The sequence below is a fragment of the Apteryx mantelli genome, chromosome 1 (genome assembly GCF_036417845.1).
Source record: "Apteryx mantelli isolate bAptMan1 chromosome 1, bAptMan1.hap1, whole genome shotgun sequence".
In the NCBI taxonomy this organism is placed as follows: Eukaryota; Metazoa; Chordata; class Aves; order Apterygiformes; family Apterygidae; genus Apteryx; species Apteryx mantelli.
This window is the reverse complement of record NC_089978.1, coordinates 60,006,209-60,027,822: the sequence shown is the minus strand read 5'-3', so window position 1 is coordinate 60,027,822 and position 21,614 is coordinate 60,006,209. Positions and strand designations below refer to the sequence as shown.

General features: G+C 40.2%; 1 protein-coding gene across 2 annotated transcripts in view; it reads right to left on the bottom strand.

The window, feature by feature from the left end:
* FARP1 (FERM, ARH/RhoGEF and pleckstrin domain protein 1) overlaps positions 1-21,614 on the bottom strand; it is a 222,460-nt gene that overhangs the window by 69,206 nt on the left and 131,640 nt on the right. For both annotated transcript variants that reach the window (XM_067293558.1, XM_067293549.1), the window contains 3 exons: positions 6,726-6,830; positions 2,134-2,176; positions 860-938 (listed from right to left, as the gene is read on the bottom strand). In XM_067293558.1, coding sequence (XP_067149659.1) covers positions 860-938; positions 2,134-2,176; positions 6,726-6,830 — 227 coding nt within the window. The remainder of the gene's footprint in view (positions 1-859; positions 939-2,133; positions 2,177-6,725; positions 6,831-21,614) is intronic.

Genomic DNA, 21,614 nt, shown 5'->3' with positions numbered 1-21,614 from the left:
AATGGAATAGTGAAAATACTGAATCAGAACAGAAAAAATGTAGCTACAGATGTAGTTAAAGATAAAGACTGTAGACCAGAAGAAGAGTTGAAAAGTTTCACCACAGAAATACTACAATGAAACCGAATGTTTTTGATTGAAAATGGATCTGCTAGGGAGGAAGAACCTTAATAGGTCTCTCATACGTGCTCATTCATACAGAAATATGACTCTTCTATCTGTGCCTACACAGTGTGAAATTTAGAGTTTAAATCAAGTTTTTAAAGAGCACTGAAAATAAACACACCTTTAAGGTATTCTTTCTGCATACATGTATGTTCTTCTCTACTTTTCTCTCACTTTTCATTTTCAGTGAAATCTTTCCATTCCTCCATCTAAGAAATCACACTCCCACTCACACAAACCTCTGGCATTTGCATTGGCTCTATGAATAGGGTCCCTCAGATGCTGGGGCAATTTAGGCAAAACAATCCTCTCCCAAAGGTGGATGCAGAGTCGCAAGCATCCCTCTGCAAGGGGAGGTCTCCAGGGCAGCAATATGCGGCTCAATCCAGGACCCTTCCAACACTATTGCCAAAGGGGCTTGGGGGACTCTGAATTGTCTTCTCTTGAGGAGGGCAAAGCTCTTCCAGGACCCCATATTCAAGGAGACAAAGGACTCCTGTGCTCTGCAGAACCTCTTAGCACAGAGCGCAACAGAGTCTTATGCTCCTATTTTTCAGGTGCATTCAAAGGTGATGCAAATAGCATCAAGTTAGTACTGAGAAGGAGACATCAACTGTCACCCAGTCACCTCAAATCCCATGTTCTCCCCTCTGTCCACTAGAGATTAAAAGAATACAGTTACACAACTACTAACCTTGTTAGTTCTTCCTGCAGCTGAGCATGGTCAGGTGGGAAGAATTTCACCACAAATTTTACAACAACGTGCTTCGGTCCTAGGGAAATGTCAAAGGAAATTAGTGATATATTTGTAACATGCTGGCCAAATTTTATTATACAGAATGATGTAAAATGGATGATTTGTGGAATATGCAATGCATGGATACATGCTAACCTCCATCCTGTGTCAGTATTTTTGATGTTCTTAAAAATGACACAATAAATTCATGGACAATAGAAGAGAACAGTGACTTGGAAGGATACTCTGCCAAAACCAAGCCCGTTTTAGTTACTGCATCAGTTGATCCAGTAAAATGTATTACCTGTGTCTGTCATCCTTGCTTCCGAACAGGAAAGTACTAAAATATACTCTGTTTTTCAAGTCCACTAGCAAATTATTATTTCTATTTTAATAGCAGCACAGTTGTTTGGACTCCTACAAATATGATCAATGACAAAAGGAGCAATGCACCTCTCTCTTGTCAGAGGGAGAGTTTCCACAGAATTAACTCATACTAATATGACCCGTTTATATCTGGTTATGTGCTCTGGAGAGATGCCCATGAAAACTTAATCTCCAGGGCATATGTCAATAAATAAAGTACTTTGCTGACATTTGATAAAGAAACAAAATCGTCAAAACCCTTCTTGTTCACTTCTACTCCTCCCAAGGCTGCTGGGTATTTACAATGTCCTTTCCTCTCCAGCCACCCACCATGACATGCCCTGACTTCTTTAACCCAACTATTTTCTCCTCTTGGTCTAAGACAGTTCCAAGTTCTGTGGCAACGTCCCAGACAGCTGTAACATACTTGCTAGCTTCTTCCCATTAATAATTTCTTCCGGTTCTTTTTCTTCCATCCTGATTACTACTACCTTTCAACAACGTATTTTTTTTTGTTGCATGCTTTTTTTCCTCAACAAAAGTGCTCCTTCCATTGATACCACTGCCTCAATTCCATGCTTCTAGTGACTGATTAAACCTTCCAAAGTCTGCCACTGGTTTAAACCTTTCAATAGAAAAGGCAAAACCAGATGTGATCAATGTCTACATGCTTTGCAGAATTTGTTGCTGTGACATAATTTGACAGCACACACAGTACATCTTTTAAGGACAGAACTGAAATAAAAAATAACCCAAACAAAATTCAGTAAAGAAAATAGAGAAGATAATGATACCAGTTGACAGAATCCTCATTTATTCAGCTATTCTCAGGTGGATACAAAGAATGACAGCAAAGAAGTACTTACTTCTAATCTGTTTCATAACAGGCTTCAAAAGATCGAGCCACACCTGAAAACAAAAGAAGGTGATGTTATAATCTCTGAACAAACTAACACTTGTTTTTCATTGCACTACTTGGTTATCCATTTACTTATTTAATTTCTGCAGTACAGTCATTATGCTTAATAAGCTATCACTGTGGCACAGCTTTTGAAGCAGTAAAAATTCAGAGAACTGGGAAAACAGCATTCACCAAGGAAGAGATTTTCCCCTTATTTGTCTCAAATATTAGCAATCACAGCAAGTTTGGCCAGTAACCATTCATTTTGCAGAAAGGAAACTGAAACAAGAAATTAAGAAAGAGACACTCCTACGCTGCCATTGTGGTCCTTGAGAATAATATGAGGATGCCTCCATCAGGGAGGCCTGAGCCAGCTCCAGTCTAAGCAAACAGCAGCAATGCAAATAAAAGAGCATCACCTGAATTAATCTACAGAAATGCAAGTGAAAGGGGCTGATATTTGCCTTTGAGTGGGGAATGCCAGGCAAATAGAGAAATGAGCAGAAGACAACAGCCTCCTGGTTTTGGGGTCCCCACAGGATTCCCCTAGTGAGGCCTGGACATGAATGTGGAAATCCTTGCCAGCGCTACCTGGAGAAGGGATGTTCTCACAGGTCAAGAGCATGAGGCATACCCAGCTCAAAGCATGGGGGAAAGAAAGCTTACTCTCTAGCAGCATAATGTTTTCTCTTTTCTATAAATCTAGGAAGCCCAGGCCTAGGCTTTCCTAATTGGGTACAGTGTAATTTCTGCAAATGCTTTATTTTCATCTGTTTTTTAACAAGCCATTTTTAAGGAAGTTGTGTGGGTCTTTCCCTCAGCTTTCAAAAGAGAAGCAACGAATGGAAATACTGTGACCAGAGCCTACAGCCCCATTTGGTAGTCTCAGCTGGAAGGGTCCAGATAAATAACCTGTTTTCCTCACACAACTTACAGAAAGCTGAGGGAGAATCACACAGAAGATAAAAGTCAAACAGCTTACAGGGACTGAAGAAGTGTGACAGCTCACACTCTTCAGCTGATAACAAAATACAAATCTTGGGTGTAGTTATCTCACCGAATTGCATGGAGCCTTCCTTGGAGACATTTAGAATTTGGGGAGGAACATCCTACAACCTTCACATAGGTTAAAACCATTAAAAAACAAATTAACCAAGTCTTCCTCCAGGAAAAAAAAATATACATATTGAAATGAATACACTTTTGACCTTGAATAATTTTAGATTATGCAGAGACTGAAACATACTCAAAATATCCATTTTACAAAGTCACCTGAGAAGCCAGACAGAAACAGGCAGGTTTTTCTGTTACAACTGTTCCAAAGTTCTTTGCTATTTTCATAGTTACTATACCAGTGAGGTACCTTAACAGTGCTTCCAATTAGCCAAGACCTTACATTCAAGCACTTTTAAACTTGCTAATGTTCCTCAATGGAATTGTTTTATGTTTCTCAGCCTCTGAAAGTGATTTTCTTTTTGGAAGGGCTAAAGAAGCTTTGTTATCCAAGAACAGGAAAACAGCATTTATCACTCGTTAAACTGGTTCTGACACATTTTGGCGCTTCAGTATTTTTAAACTGTTTTGTTTCAGAAAGTTGGCACGTACATAATCAGCAATGATGGTCAGCAGCTTTGCTAAGTTTAGGGGGGAAAAAAAATCCTGAATATGAAACAGCCAGTTTACAAGAATATGGGAGTCTCATATTTTATTTGATGTAACAAAGTCTTCTCCTTTCTCTCTCCATGGGGAGCATATGATACAGTACAAGCACATTGTGCACTGTTCCTTTCTCTGCTTTCCTAGTGACCCTTGCAAGCAAGTTACAACATCCTTTACCAGATTGCTGGATACTAGTAATGCATGTGTTGAATGCATGGGGAGAAAGGGGGAAGGTGGGGCAAAACCACTTCATCAGTGTCACCAAACCCAAGCAATTGGAACTTAAGCATCATGCAGCTACCCACACACTGTCTATACAGAGTTGTTCTGAGATTGGTTTATAAACTGGAAATGAGAAATCACATGAGGATTCAATTTGGATTCATGATCTCAGTTTTGTCTGGGACTAAAAAGGCTCGATTATTTATTTTTTGAACAAAGTCCAACATTTGCCGATAATGACTGGCCTCCAGCAGCTGGAGAATTCAGGCAGCCATCAAGTGTGACGAAACTTTGTAAAACCCCAGGCTTGGCAACTGTGCCTCACTTCCCCTTGTCGGGGTAGAAAGTGCAGCCCTTAGACCCTCCATGTCCATCTGCCCTGCACGTCTTCTCTGTTACAAACACAGCCCTCTGGCACATATACAACAGCCAGGCATCTTGACATATTACTGTCAAGTATGAGGTCTGGAGCCTTGCATGTTGAAATAAACACAGCTGAACTGTGAATACATTGCTTCATGCATGTATGATAATATCCAAACAAATATACTCCAAATATTTATTTTTCCTTTTACATTACACACTATGTTGGAAGAGCAGCAACCCACCCTGTTCAAATCATACAAAAGTAAAACATGTGTGTATGTTTTATTCCTTAGACTCACAATTAACTGCAAATTCTTTACTATGCGCAACACTGGAGTTCTACATTACAGCCGTTAAGAAGCTCAGAAAGTTTTAAATCCCACAGGAACATTTATCTCCACTGCATCGTACAAACTGGTATTACAGTTTAAGCGTAAATATTACTCACACCCAGAATGCTACTCCACACTGCAGCAGTGATTCACAATCAATTCCCATATTTCAGAGTTCCTGTGACCTGCTCTTAGGGAGCCGATGGCATTCCTCCCACTGACTCGCACCACTCTCAGGCACAGCTGGCCACATGTGGGCTAGATTCGGGGACCTCCCCCTTTCCTAGAAGCAAAGGTGAGACCAGCTCGTGGACACACACAGATCAGTGCGCCCACATGCTTGGATGGTGTTTCCTTTCACAAGGGTAGGGGCAGATGGGTTACCCTCTTGGATGTGTGGAGGAGTTTTCCTTCAGGTCAGACTGGCAATAGCCTTAGGTTTTTCCAACCCCCTCTTCATCCGAGAGCCCTGGCTCCCCCAGTGGGATCGTCTGGATGTATTTCCACCCAGTTGAATCCCAGCCACTGCAAGGGCCTCAGGCACTGGCAGCACCTCAGTCTCTCCTGCTTCTGCCTCAAGCAAATAAACCACTTTGTTTTCACAAGACCGACCAGGTCGCTGAGCAAAACAGAGGGTCATCTAGCTGAAACGTAATGACCTGTGAAGTGGAGAAGGTCAGACCAAATGACCTGCTCTCCTTATGTTCTACAGAACTAAGAGGCAACTGAATATACACAAGACGTTAGGATTTGTTTTTAATGTCAGTTTGTCAGTGTTAACATGGCAACGTGGACTCTGTTGTGATAGCACCGTACAGTTGCACTGTTTTGAAGTGTTATGTTAAGCTCTTAGTTACCTAAAGCATTAACTGAGGATATATGGCAACATATGAATCTTTCTAGTAAACTGTGTTTCATGTAAATCCAGGAGCAAACTGAAGTGGATCACTTTTAAAAGATTGACGATCATTTTTCAGTTTCCTTTTTAATTATAGTTGGCCTAAAACTACGTGACAACTCCTGTTCAGTTTTAGTGGCTATACAAGCATGCGCTAAGCCATGACAACAGATTACTGCAGCAGTGAATAAATCCTCTTTTGTCTTCAGCTAAGAATGTTGTTCCTTACATAAGTTTTATATAGACACAAACGTATATCATTTTTTTTTCTTAGCTGCTCAATCATCTCCTTTAGATCAGCCAGGCTTCTGCTGCAGAACTCACTGAACAGGCAAAAAATCCAGTATGTACCAGAATGCACTGGCCAAACAATCCAGGTAACTAGCACATATGCCAGAAGGTCACAGCAAGTGAAACAAAGTTAAAAAAAAAAAAAAAAAAAAAAAAAAAAAAAAAAAAAAAAAGAGTGAGAAGTCATTAACTCTCCTACATGATGGTGTTTCTACCCCAGAAGTATTAATGCAGCATGTGAATGCTGCAGGCACCTGTTCTGAGCACGCGGGGTGTCAGGACCTGCACACCTGCCTGTGACACACAGCTCTCCAGACAGGACTTTCATCATTTTGCTTTTTCCTTTTTATTACCCTCATTATATTTTATCTGTCTTGTTGTCCCAAGATATTTTTCATGGAACTGTGTCACAATTATTGTAACTTGCCTTGTCTACAGAGGAAAGATTTTACTATTTTCACACTCCAAGTTAAGCAGGATGTTAAAGATCGCAAATCAACTCTGCGCCAATCCAGCCTTTGACTTCTCTGGTACAACTGATTGGAGATAAATTGCTTTCCCTCTCATGTCTGAATTGCCTGCTACTTTCAACATGGATGAAACCTGAAAGGAGTAATCAGGTTTTAAAAACATTTCTTCAACTCCAACAGGGATGAACACTTTTTAAAAAATAGGCTGTTTTTTTCTTGGAGATTCAGGCTTAAACACACTTTTTAAGTAAGGAGCAGGAGGAAAGAATACCATGTGCATGTAAATGAAAACCAGTTGAAAATTAACCCTTTTACATACCATCATCTTTTTATGATCTGGAAACTCAAGGCCAAAATAGTCGCCTTCAACAAGGTTGAGGTGGTTGCAAACGGCATCATGCAAAACTTTCCCTGGAGCTCTTTGCTGTAAAGAAACCAAAACCTAAGGTTACACACTGCAGATTAACAAAAATGCTTGTAATAAGCAGCAGAACAATTAACTATGCCAAAAAATTGTCCAGCAAACACTGTCAATGCCACTTACAAAATCAGTGGTACTGCAGCCATACCCATGGGGCAGTTGAAAATAGTTATGCTAGTTTTATAGCTAAGGAAAATAACCACCCTTCCCTGGATGGCACCTCAGAATCAGCTTTTAGTGTATTTTTATTTTTGAGGGCAAAATGCCATAAAATAAAAGTGGTAGAAAAGGGAAGGTTAGGATTAATTTTCTTATGTCTGCCATGTAACCCTTGTACCTAAATGTGCAATTCATTAAGGTACGAGTCTCCCTAGGCTGTATTTTACCTGTGAATTTTAGAAGACTGCTATCTAAGCTGCGGGCCCTCCAAGCCACTGTCAGGTGGTGCTTTGTACATCTGTGCACAACACACTAAGACCAAGATGGTCACAAACAGACCTGCCATACGAAATGCATGGGTCTGCGTGTTTGCTGGGCACTGACAGACATGCGACAGGCTCAAGTCCCGGGTTCTGATTTCATACAGGCTTATGCTTATGCCATTTCATATGGGCTTATGCTGAGCCCACTGCTATGAGGCCCTGGGGCTGATCAAGGCTTGCGCATGCTATTCTGAGTTACACAGTAGTTCAGAGGAGTCAAGGGCAAGCATTTCCTCTACAAAGACCAGATGTTTTTGCACATTTTGCATATTAGCTCTCTGAGCCCACAGTTCTGCTGATTGCAAGGATTCTTCTGATCAGCACATCGGTTAAATCCATGCTGACAGCAGATACCGTGAATTACGGCTCACCAGCAATTCTTTGGCAAAAGCACTTTTTCAGTGTAAAATGCCAGTCACTGAAATTAAATATTTTTGTTTCTGGCAGAAATGCACCTATTTTAACTCAACAGACTTCCTGAAAAAAACCCCAAAACACTGAGATCTCCACTCACTTCAGAATAAATAACGACCCATTAAACAGCCCAAACTCCCCAGTTATGGGAAACCCATGTCCAAGTTCCTGATCACAGCTCACACAAGTGACCTTGTACTCAACCTACCTTTTTGTCCGGTAAACAATTAGTAGAGCAAAATGAAGGAGCAATAACAGAACAAAAGAAAACCATCAGCGGCTGGCGGTTAGGTGAGTTGGCCGAATCGGGACAGGGCAAACTTGAGCCCAGGTCCCTGCATCTCCGGCGAGTGCCCTTGCTAACAGGCTACTTGCTAGCGGGCAGCAGTTCAACTTGCCTCCAGCCCCGCCAAATTTGCCAGGTTAGTTTGGTCTCTGTATTGTTGTGAAAAACCAAGTTCCCAAGTTTTTCACATAGGGCAATCTGGGTTTTCAGCCACAACCCTAAGCATGAAGCATCTTTCCAAAGGAAGTTTATCAAACATTGTGCAATATAGATGAGGAAAAGGAAATAGCCAGTAGCTAGGCTTACATGAGGAAAAATTAGGATGATGATATTTTCCTAAGGGTGGCACAGGGTACAGGTGCCACCACTGCAGAGCTCAGTCACCTCAGGGATGCAGGGCACAACGACCGAACCCTTCACCAGCGGCTAGTTTTGAAAATGAAGTTAGAAGGGAAAAGCCAAGTTCACCTCTGTAAGAACCTGCTGAGCAGGTTTTTGCCCGACTTACTCACATTGCCTCTAACAGACCTATGCCACCAGGAAGCAAAGTTCACTTACGTTATTTTATTAACTGTTGTTAATATTAGCTACAGCAAACAATAGTCTTACAAATACTGTCAGAAAACAGATCAAGAGCAAGTGCAGATAGGAGTACTGATTTTTTTAAGCATTTGTCATGACCCATCTTGCAGAAACTAAAAAAAAAAATTCATCTCAGAGAGCCAAATAAGAGGATACAGGGAGGGTAAGAAAAAGGTTTTTTTTTTTCCTAGACAGACTACTTTTGATCTGATGTAATGCCATGTAAAGTAAATTTGAAGTGTAAAGTGTACACTCACTTCATGTTCCTCAGTTTCATTAAACTAAAAACCTTTGTGCAAACCAACGCCCAGACCATGTTAGTAATTACGCCTCTTTTGCTAGTTATAACAGTGCTTTTCTAACATTGCTCAGCCCATCCATCACTGCTCGCAGATGTATCCAAACATCCATCGTCTCTTAAAATACACTTACTGGGAATTGGTTTCGTTATTAGAGACAATACAATGATATTAAAAAGACGTTAGATATAGTGTAATAACTACACTAGTTTACCACATCGAAAATGCACGTAGAAGTGATTTAGAATTGTCAGTCAAACGCTCCTGTGCCCAGACAAGTTTCAGGCCCACACGGTTCGGCCAAGGCTGCTACAGAGCAGAGGACCTGCTTAACAGCCAACGTCACACTAAGTGTCCAAGGACACTGCTTTCATCCACACGTACAACCAGAAAAATGGAAATGCAGCTTCTCAGACCAACTGGGTTAAAGCATATTTATACGTCTTACTAAAGTATCTGATGGACTCCTGCCTGACAGAGATCAAACTTTGTACCTCCTCCCAGCAAAGAAGTTGCATTGGGGAACATGGAGATTTTTCATCAGAGAAAGACGACAGGGAGCCCCCCTGCACCACCATGCAGCACGAGGTTAGCTAAGGAGAGCAAACCTGCCTGAGCTCAGACCAGCAGTAAAAGCAGCTGATTAAAAGCTGATGAGTGTTTTCATAAAGTTCATTTCTAATATGCATTTAGACAACGGTACGGCAGTGTTATAGCATTTATGTCACTTGGCATTTTCTCTGGAGTGTGCCCCTGTAACATGAAATGTTTCTTACTCAAGTATCTGTAAATAAAATTATTATTCTAAACTCATCTTAGCTTTGATCTGTCTAACGCAAAATAAAACCTGACAGTTTATTCAAGAGGAAATACTCTGTGTACAAATGCTGCTGAGATTTAGAGCCTGATGACACCCTAAGTCTTGTAGGACTAGAAGTATAACATTCAAAAATGCTGCAACTGAGTGGTCTTACAGAGATGCTAATTCAGTGCAGTTCCATGACATCTTTATGAAAAAATTTAAACACAATAAATTAAACTCTCAGTCCACTGAATATGGAAGCAAACCAGCCATTACTCAGGTCACAGTAAACACGAGCGGACAGAGGACACATTCAGGAATGAGCATGCCACACCATGACCTCATCTGTACTCAGCAGTGGGGTCGGGCTTGACCATGGTTACAGGGCCGATGGGACAATGCGAGTTTTCCCCAGAACCTGGAAGGCATTTTCCAACCATCAAGCGTGGCCCTGTTGTCATGTCTTGGATGCCAAGCACCAGGCAGCACTTGGCTGGGCCAAGCAAAGGCCAAGACGGTCATCAATATGGCCAGACGCAGAGGGCACCAGACCAAGGCGTCCGGGCACCTCTTGTGCTGACGCCTCATTGAGCAAGCGCCTGCACCAGAGACTGCAAGGACTGACCCACAGGAGAAGACCCGATGAGGAGGATGAGGCACTCAAGTCACAAGGAAGTCACCCAGGATGAGGGCTGGTGGCAAGGCCAGTACCTCCACAGTAGCTGCTGTGGATGCCATGCTGGAAGGCAGCCAGGTGGGGAAAGGAGACAGGAGTATACAGTATATTGGTGAAATACAAATGTGCAAAGTTCACATGCAAAAATCCAGGAGCTAGGAAGGAGTTGCAGCAGGTAGGAGTCGCCCGCTCTTATTTTTGTTGTTGGCTAGACAACAAAACGTTCCCGCTATAATCAATGAAAAAAGCGTTAGCAATCCCAGAGGGCAATTCTTCCCATGCTAAAACAGCCATCTATGAGTATGCTGGCAATGAATTTTTCTTTAGCGATACAGTTGTACTCTTTTACTCTAGACTTGAGAGGGAGTCCAGACACCTCACTTTTACAGGGTTAATTTTAGATGAGGTGAGCCCCAGCCATATGGACAGCAGGGTAATCCTATTACTCTCTTGAGGTGGTTTTTAGCTACACCAAAATAACATTATAATTTTATTGCAGTGAAAACAAGCTTACTGATTTCAAGCTACACATCCTTATTGCTTAATGTATTTTGAACTGGCTTTTCATTTAGCTTTGTGAAATCACATTTTAAAAGACACTTTACATTTTCAGGGAATGTCAGGCCAGTAAATCCTAAATTATGAATAATGTGCATAACAGCATTTAGCTGCAAGCTGTGAAGGTACCGAGTCAAAGCAGCCTGCATTATGCATTGTGCATCCAACAAATTATTTCAATATTACTGCTCATTATTTCAATATTACTCAATTCACCTTCCCTCTACTCCCACCAAAACCCAAAACGGTAAGTTATTTATGCATCTTCCAGTGGTGAATACTTTAATAGATTTAAAAATTCTTCAACTTTCAGGTGACCTCCAAATATTAAAAAATATTTCCCTCTGTATACTTGTTCAGACCATTCTTTGGCACAGACTGTAATAGGGAAACTTTTAAAGCAAATGTATAGCAGTGTCTGAAAAATTTCCAAGACTTCATAAGAAGGGAGTTTGGACACATTTTTCTCCCCTCTCAAATTCATTTAGCAATTATTTCACTAACCATCTACTACTTAAAAAAAAAAAAAAAAGTATCTGCTTAGGATCAAATAGCCATTTTACCAGTTTTTAATCTATCTGTCCAACTAATCTGATCTCAGATTGAACAGATCTTTCATTGAAAATTTTTTTTTTTTTTTTAATGTTACTGAACTGTGATGCCAGGTTACACAGAAGTAAAATAAACACTTGCTTTGGAACATCTGCAAAATATAAGTCCCATCAGTGTCTTTGCCAAGGTAATAGAGTTTCATGTGAATGCATGGAGTATTCTGCTCCTCTTACTTGTTCTTCAAAACTGCTGCAAATTGACCACAAATGGACCAGAAAAATGGTGGGGTTTTTTTTGGTTCCAATTCCTAGTGCATTAGTAACAACTGATAAAGAGAAAATAATTCCTTTATTTTCATCCAAAAGACAAAAGTATACTCATCATTCACACCTACCATAATATAAAGACAGACATTTCTTTCCTTAATGTCCTATTCCTGCCATGTTTTGAGCGCTCAAAAATGAAATGTCACAATTTGGATCAAGCTAAACATTTAAAAAAAGATTTAAAAAATTTACAAATATTAAAATACCAAGCAATTAAAAAAAAGTGTCCTTCACTAGAAATCTTCTTAAACTCTTGTATTTCAGATCGGTGTGACCCCCAAATTACTTTTGTACTTCAGTTTAACTACTGAATTGAACTGATAGCGAAACTTCACCCAGCATTTTCATGACTATTTCTGAAGTCATCTACAGTCATAATCAGCACTAAAAATAACAACCCCACACCCTTATGAGCATGAATTTTCTCAGTTATACAAAGTTGTTAAAAAATATATATATATTTACAGCTCACAAAAAAAAAAAAAAAAAGGCTCATGATAAGCAAATAGTATAAAAATAACCTCAAAGTGAGATTGAGCAATGGGGTTCTTAAACAAACAAGCCTGGCTGAAATTTAGACTTCAAAGGAGGCTTAAAAACTACTCACAGGAGGACAATGCTGGCAGCATCAGGAGACAAATTTCATACTTCTCCTTTCTGGCAGTAAACGAAATGCGTATTTCGTATTTAGCAACCATCCATTGTTTAAAGGGTGGAATTAAAAGCAATAAGTGCTGGTCTGAGGACTGCTGCTCTGGACCTACCACCACCGTGGCACTGGGCGATCTTCTGCCCTCTCTCTCCTCTCTTCCCTCTCAAACTACAGCCATTAATCCTAGGAAGGATAAGACAGCTATAAAAATAGACTACAAAGATAGCTCTATTGCACCTGGGCTTACTAGTTTTCACTTTGCTGTTCAGCTTAGGCTGGATAGTTAGGAAGTCTGGTTTGCTACTCTCTATTTACCAGGTTACAGTGACAGCCACTTCCAGCGGGGACACAAAAAATGGGTTAAGAAAAAAAGAAAAATCATTGCAGTCAGTAGTGTTTTTCACCTCAGCGGCTTAGTGCCTCATGATCTCAAGACGCACACTGCCTCGAACACGTGCAATGAATAGAAGTCATACCTCTCAACCGAGCCAGCAACACACTCCTGCAGCTACTTTTAGGGAGACAGATACTCATGGTGTACCTGTAGCCACAAGGTATCATGCCCTTTTGGAAGGGAGCTGTACAAGGGGCAAATTTTCATGATATCCTACTATCTGCCACAGGCACCTCGCTTCTTTTAAGATATCTTCCGTTTTAATTTAGTCGAAGGCTCCACTCCTGGCATGGATCCCACATGCTCTTGCACAGACTGCACACATACCATCAAAGGTAGGATTGAGGCCAACTGCAGTAACAAAATAAGTCTCTTATACTGCATTAAAAAAAAAGGCAATTGATCATCTGCTGTTGGTGTACAATAAGACTATTTATAGTGTTTTTTTCTTTTTAGATTTTAGCGGATTGCTTTCCTACCTTGCACTCACCACATAAGCTGTTCTCCCTTTTCAACCAGTGCTTCCCTTCTGTAATCTCTGAAGCACTTTTGTTAGTGGTGGGGTTTTTTTTGTTTGTTTAAAAACAGTATGATTGTAAGATACGGTGCTTTTTGCTTCAGGTGTGTTTTACGTCAAATACCTGCCCTTAAAAAAACACCAGCAGCAACACTGCACTTGTTTCCCCTATCTATCCGCCATGACAAACAAGAGGACTTAAAAAAATGACTAGTTTTAGCTCTGTGATTATTAGTTAAAAAAATCAACACAACAAACAATTACCAAAGTAAAAATATGTAGGTAAGGATTTTAATAACCATCTCATTCACTTGCATTTTTTAGCACCTGCTCCTAAAGAAACATGCAAGTTTCTCCTTTTGAACATAGGCAGATTTGTTGTTGTAGTCATGCTCCTGGATTTCTGATTATGATAAACTGGCTTCTGTCAAAATATTTTCTAAAAAAGGCAAAAGCAGAATGATTTTTTTCCAGATAGATTTTAAACTCTCTTCTGATTCCCCAAATCAACTTTACCAGAAATAATCACCTATAAAATTCAGGTGAAAAACTGAATACTTATCATAAGATTACTTCTGCTTCTAAATAATCCTCTTTAATAGTTAAATAGCATGGAATGAGAAAGAAAAGGATGATCTAGCAAATCTAATGTAAAATTGTATGATGAGGCTATTTTCAGTAGCGCTTGATTAAACTTTTTCTTACAGCAGAATCAGACATAACATTCAGCTATAGTAATTCCTCAAGTAGCTGTAGATCTACATAATTACAGCACACTAAAGCTATTGGAATTGGAGGCTCTGCTTGGTCTCTTTTTCCTTGGCTCATAAAATCACAGCGTTATAACTTAATGGGCAAATACAACCCACACTTATATGCCATTTCTCTATCCAAGTGAGGAAATAAAAGAGAAGAGATGGGCTGGACAGCTTCAGTGGAGCCTTTCTTACCATGGGCTAACCTATCATTTTCAGATTTAATGATCCAATCTTTTTTTCTTTTGTAGTTCTTACAAACGCAAACTGATATCAATACCAATTTTATTTCCGTCCCTTTAATTACTGTAATTTCTAATTGATGAGGACTTTGTCACTGCAGAGCCAGCAAAAACCACCACAAAACTAGTGAAGTCCTTTGTGAAGAAGAGCCTAAGGAAGGAAGAGAGGCCTGGAGAATTTCCTCACCAAGGAGCTCAAGGGACAAAATCCCACAAAACAGTTTGTTTTGCAGGTTCATCCCATTGTCAGCAATGGGAATGGAAATCTGGCACTTCTAATCCACTTGCATTGTAGACTAAAAATATTCATCCCTTGGTCACTGTGGTCTAAATATACATCTGTTTATTACAAAGCACTATTCACGGTGAAAAGCAGCAATAAAACACTTCATGATTAGTTTCACGGTTCCCTGGTTCCTTTTATTGCATTATAGCATTTTAACTAGCTGACATCTAGCTCTCAGAAAAATACAACCAGCTTTTTTTTTTTTAATCAGTACAAAGTCAAGACAAAGTTACGCTTGATACACTTGCGCCTCAAAATCACCTTATCAGCTTAAAGAGGATGCTCTGATCCCCTCAGCTAACGAATGCATCTGAAAGATGTCATTTTTGTGTGGCTGATACTCTCTTAAATCTGGGAAATTGTCCTGATGGAGGTAATGCACATCTTCACTTGAAATGTGAATGCTGATTTCAGTATCGAAAAAACAAAACACCCAAGCAAACCTGCAACAAGAGGTCTCTGCACAAGCTAATTTACCTCCTGAAAAGCCCTAAGCCATGTTTCTTGTAGTACAACCATTACTGCTAGCTTCCTTAAGACTCCGTAAGTCAGGTGTAACAGATTTGTGGGGAGTCAGTAGTAGCTGAGCAATTCTTTTAGGCAACTGTTTAAAGCTACAGAATTTCACACACTAACTGTTCAGCTCTTGGGTACTTCCAGAGACTCTTGCCGGAGCCACTGTTTCTAAAGTAAAACTACTTTAACATTATTTTCAAGTCACCGTGTGGACTAGAACAATGAGACATTAAAAGAACAATGAGAAAAGTTACTAAAAATAAATCATCTTACTCCCTTAAATTAGCTCCTGCAAATACTGTGCCACGTCTGCCTAGTTTTACTAGCAAAACTAAAAAGCAGCTTGTGGTGGTTCTTTACCCCATCAGCAAGGCAAACTCCCCCGTGGGAAGAGACTATTTTCCTCTCCAAAGAGTGCCATTAGCATGCTGCATCCCAGCTGCAGAGCCTTGACCCCAAACAGGGATGACTTGCAAGAACCAGAGCCAGCCCGTCATGAACTTCAGATCTTTGAGTGAGTTTCATGGCAGTGCTTTCTTTATAATCTGAAACGAACTGATTTGCAAATCAGCATGGAGGAAAAACTGAAGGCAACAAGAATTTTGTGTGCGTGGTCCACGCTAAGAAAACTTGCCTGAAAAGCTATGGCGGGTAAGAGCTGGCTTGTTGAGGGATGCAACAGTGGGGGAAGTCACCCAAAGCCAACGCAACAATGACGGCAAAACCCTTTGGGGGCATCCAACAATGCCATCTCTTTGCAGAGCACCTCTGAATAACCCATGCTAAATTGATGGATGGGAGGAGGGATGGCCTGGGCAGAGCTCTCCACCTGGCAGGGACCAGCAGGAGCCCAGGCCGCAGAGCCATGCCCCAGCTACTGGGCACAGCCACTGGGACGTCCATGGCCCAACTGTGTTGTGAGCGTGGCAGGCACTGGCTTGGAAAAAAACACCCCATAATACTTGTTTTCAGAAACTAGACAAGAGCTTGATGTGAAGCTCATACAACCTCATTTTTCACGAAGTTTGCTATATGGAAAGCTGTTTTACTCAACTCTGGAAGTAAATACATACCTGTCAAATAAATGTTGATACTATTTTCCCTCCCTGTGAGCAAAAAGCTGAATGAGTTTAACCCCCGGCCTCAGTGCTATTTAGCAGCATACTGCTCTCCTTGTTTCTTCTGACGAGCTGAATTGGAGGTTCAGAGCACTCATTAAAAATACCTCAGATTGAATTTCATAGCCCACAACTTTTGAAAAGGAATATAATGGTACCATTCAGCGCTTTCCATGTAATTCAGCAATGCAGCAGCCAGCGTGTAATTGGGATGGAAACCCCAATCTTGGTGAACTGCCCTCCCCCCGCCCCCCACTTATCCACTCCTCTATGTTTCAAGGAAAAACCCTCTAACCACCTCCTTGGGTTTTCTTTTTTTTAAGATCAATTAGTGTTTGAGAAGAAAATAAAATCATTCTATTAATTAGGCCACTTTCTTCTCTGGTCTGTTTTCTTTGCCTGTTCAGTTTTCCTCATTTTCTTTAGCTATGAGCAAACACTTCACTGGAATAAAGGAATAAACAGTCCTAAAGTCATCTAAATGTGAAAACAGAACCCTTATGTGCAATTGAAAACATGGCCATATGCACAGTTATAACTATCCTGAGAGTTATGAAGTACAAAACCAGATTGGGAATGCAAAGTGGTTATTTACTTTTATTTGGATATATTTTATTTTAGCCATTATGCCAGTAAAGCCCTTTAAACCATGGAAGTTATACAAATGCAAGAACTCTTAGGCCCACAAAAATGAAAAAATGAGTAACACTCAGGCAAAACATGAAATCCTAATGCTAAAGCAAAACCAAACGCAACATAGCGAAAGCTTCTGATGATTCCTGTTCAGTCCTGCGTCCATCTCCACATGACTTTATTAACCTGAGCATGAGCTCCACCATTCAAAATTGTATGTCATTTTCTTTTTACTTTGATAGGGGAAGGAGAAGCCATTTTATCAATAGGATACAGAACTTTTCAGCACTGGACTGCTAACTTGAAACTACACCCTTAGATCAAGCCTTCAAGCTGTGGCTGCTGCTAGCCTGTAACGTATTCACATTGAGCCCTAAGACCACTCTGCTCTTGCCTTCAGCCACCGCTCCAGCTGGATCCTACAGCTACAATGCAAGCCAGAGTAAGGCAAGTGAGCTAATCCTGCATGAAATTAAAACAATTAAGAGTTACTGTAGGATCAGCTTGGAACTAAGCTGTCTCACAAAACGGCTTTGGACTGGCAAAGGGAAGGCTTGGCTGTAGCATCCTACAATTACACCAGATTAGATGTGGAGTAATCGTGCATTTTACATGTGAACCTGAAATAGAGATGGTGCCAGCTTCATTCCTAGAGAGTAAAAATCATACCCACAAAGTGTTTTTGTGGAAGCAAAACCTCCTAAATGCAAAATGCAAGTCTCAAAAGCTATCAAATCTTTAAGTATCTGAAAGGCAGAAGTTTTAGGCTGCTTTTTGACAGTCAAGTTCTCCATATACAAGAATTTCTTGTCCACTTATGCAGGATCTGCCACCAACTTGACAGACTCAAACAGCTTGGTAGCCTTTTTATCACGGATGTATGGGAAACATATTCAACATTTCTCCAAGCAGCCTCAAACAAACCTTAAGACTGAATATGCTGGGTATTTGAACTGTCTTTTAAATATGCAGAGAAAGCACCTTTCTAATACATCAGACACAAGAAAAAGTGACATCTGTCTACACAGTGTCACTTAGGTGTAATATAAACCAGAGAGGAAAGACTAATAAGTGGAAGTGGTGTAGCGGGTGTTACAGTAATGGCTTCTTCTACCAAGAGATTTCAGAGGCAGCTCTTAATGATAAGTCACATTTTCAAGGGAGGATAAAAAAAAAAAAACCACCCTCATTTGTTTTTAATACAGCTACTCATACAGCTATGCAGGAAATCCTTTGGGGAAAAAACAACAACAACAACAACAACAACAACAACACGGAAGTCATCCCAGGTCTCTGAAAGATGAAGTTACCTCTGTGGGAGGTCTGGTTGGTAAAAGTCTGTTGGATGGCTATGTTCGCAAACAGCAAATAACTGCAGCAACCGCAAGGGAGTGCAGATAGAAGGGTGGTGCCCACGATCGCTGGAGAAACAGGGATTTCATCTCCAGTCACTTCAAGATCCAAAGTTGCTGGGACTGACCCATGTATTGAATCTAGCATTAAATGGCTAAACAGAACAGACAGAGCAGAGAATTGCTTATACGTTTGTGGCAAAGCAGAGAAAGAAGGGATTTGTCTTTGTATCTGCAGAGGCGACGTCGGGGGGAAGGCCAGTAGGACTGCTAAGCTGTGCACGATTTTGTCTATTAACAGCATATGCTCTGAGCTGAGAAGGAATCTCACAGACTTTCAGAGTGCTTCCTTTTGACTACAACCAAGGTTTTACTCTTACCTAAGCTGAACTTGAGACCTTCAACTTTCATCCTATTTTTCAACCCTTCTTCTGCATATGTGTGCGCGTTCACATCTGTGCGTGCTTTATAAAATTACCTGTACCTTAATAGCATTTTAGGAAAACCCCCCAATTAACATGCAATACTTCAGAGGAAAATAGCTTACATGCTTCTGCATCATTTATTCATATAAAATATTCAAGCTAAGGAGATTCCTAAGATATCTGCTTTCTCTCACTCAGAGGCCTCAAATATCAAAGGAAAGTCACACCATGTTATTATCATAAGTACATTAACACAGTTTCTGAAACAACTTTTATAGTTCCTATTTTGTTTTAACGTGCTATACTGTTTTCTTTTATGCTCTGTTTAAAGACGTGTGTTATGCAGACTTAGTTATTGTGATTTGGGCTTTGGAGAAAATATTTAAAACAATTCTTTAGGCATAGCAGATTTACAAAGGTGAACAACCAACTAAACTGTTTTTACTTAAGGCCAGAATACAGCAGCGTAGTATTGGATACCACTTTGATATCGACGAGCTTTAGCAGCAGCAGCAACAGACTTCATGAGAAACAAGCATTCCTTGTTCAGGATACGTCACAGAGAGCTCTTCAGGGATGTATTATCAAAAGTCAAACATCAGGCTGACACAATTGACCTTTTTGACCACATTTGCAGTTTTAGGTTGAATTCCTCCAGAGATACGCTTTTAATTCATTTAAGGAAAATGTGTATACTTGGAAAAGGCTTTGATTACATCTAATTCCTGTTTCTTCTTAGTGATGAAAAACAATTCCTTATGTGCTTAAAGATGGCATACATCTCATTTTAAATTCACATTTACAGATTTGTTGTATTCAACATTAACATTCAGGTAATTACTGGATTCCTGGGCTACGTAAAGAGTGGGAATCTTATTTACAACATAACAAGATAATTGGATGCTACAAGTGATTATTATTGAGATGTCATTTGAGTATATAAATTAAAATTGCCATAGAATTGTTATCTGTCAGGGTTTAAACAATTTGTCAGGAACAAACTTCTCCAACCTCTGCTTTTTTTTTTTTTTTTTTTTTTTTTTTTTTTAAGATAAATCTAAATTAATCCCACCTAACTCTGAGCACTTAATTGAGGTGTCTAAGGCAGAAGGGTAATTTCTTAGATTCCCATCTAATCAACAGAGGGGAAATAGGCTCTTTTAGACCATGATTCAGTCAACATAAAATCTGAATCATGTGGGACATGGCCCCTCTTTCTCCAGTATTTTGTAAACCAGAGTAACTACAGATGGAATAAATCCAGGCTCATGTCTTATTTAAAGACAATTTTATTTGGAAATATATCCTTCACAATACTTAAGTTTAAAAAGAAAATTTAAGAATGGACAAACCTTTACAACATAAAGAGGTTCAGATTTAGACAAAACAGAATTTCAGCTCTTACTGAAGAAGCTAAAGACCTAAAAAAGACCTAATTTCAGAAAGAGACCTACGTAGAGTGTTCCCACTTCTTTCTCAGATGGGCTCTGAAATTCCTCCAACAGAAAGCAAAGGGGGTAAAACTGATGCAAAGGGAATGCTTTGCTTGCTGAAGGTGCACACAAGCCAGAGACCAAACCAGTCAAAGGATGGCTGCAGCTAACAGCTCACATTCAGTAACATCCTATATTGCTTCTTTGAGAGCAACTGCACGTTCTCAGCTTGACATGAAAGTGGAAAGTGCAGCAGGTCCCTGCAAAGCAGCATGTTCAGCACGGTTTCTGCCACTGCCCTGGTGAGATCGGGTTTGCCAAAGCACTGTGCCAACGATCAGATCAATTTTTTCTAGGAACGGTTTTAACAGGATATAGAAGTTTTATGATAAACTTCAGGTGTCAGCAGCCATTCCTGGTAAATGCTAATTGTTGAAAAGACTACATATATCTGGAGATAAAAGCCAGCCAGAATGATGCTTAGAATTTAACATTGACCATCTTACTAAGTGGCTCATCAGAAGATTACTTCAGATTTGTTCTTTTTCCAAGCTGATCTAAATCGTTTTGTCCCTCCTATGAGAATTAACATCCTTCATCCTTGCCTGTTTGTAAATTGGGTTATTCACATTCTTACCAATGCTCAGGTGAAGTTCAAGTTTGCCAGTACATACACGCATTTTAGTCATCTCCACTGAAACACTATCTTTCTGTCAACTTCAGAAATTAGCTTTCTACATCCTAATATACATGGTGAAGAGCACACCTACCACGTCTCAGGCAATTCTCCATAGGGAAGAAAGTTCTCCATACTGAAGAGACCACAATGACGTTTAACTATGATTACTGCTTGCATGCTTCTTTTAGTGTCCGTTAACGCTAAACCAGTTATAATTACTGGTTAAGATTATTTTTTGCTCATCTTTAATGTCTCCTCCTTCAATGTCTCCTCCTGCTTGACAGAGGACTCCATGTGACTAAAACAGAAATTGCCCTGATTTGGCATTAAGGAGCTATTGTTATCAGCTCTTGCTTTTTTAGACTATAAATATTTAGTAATCTGAGGGATAAAATTACTTGGTATCAAACAGCTTGAGACACCCAGTCTACTCCCACACATCAAACAAGGCCTTGGCCAGGAAAGCTGCATAGACTTTGAGAGATGAGAAAGCTTCATGGAGCCATGTGTCACTGGTGCACTGCTGGCTTTTTAATTCTTACTAGCTCATTAATACTCATTAAACTATTAATTAATAGTTTCACACAAACCAAGTAAAGGCACCAACTGCTGAATCCTAGCAGGAGACTCCCGCAGAGAAAACATTCAGGGCGCTGAGGAAGCTGACCATCATGCCCCAGGTAGGCCTAACACCTGGTGACCAGGCAGGACTTGCACAGATCCTGCATTTCGGCTTCTAGTCCTCCAGAGTTCACACTAAAAAAGTGTTGATATCTGTAGTAATAAGACAGGTCTAAAACCAGGCTGA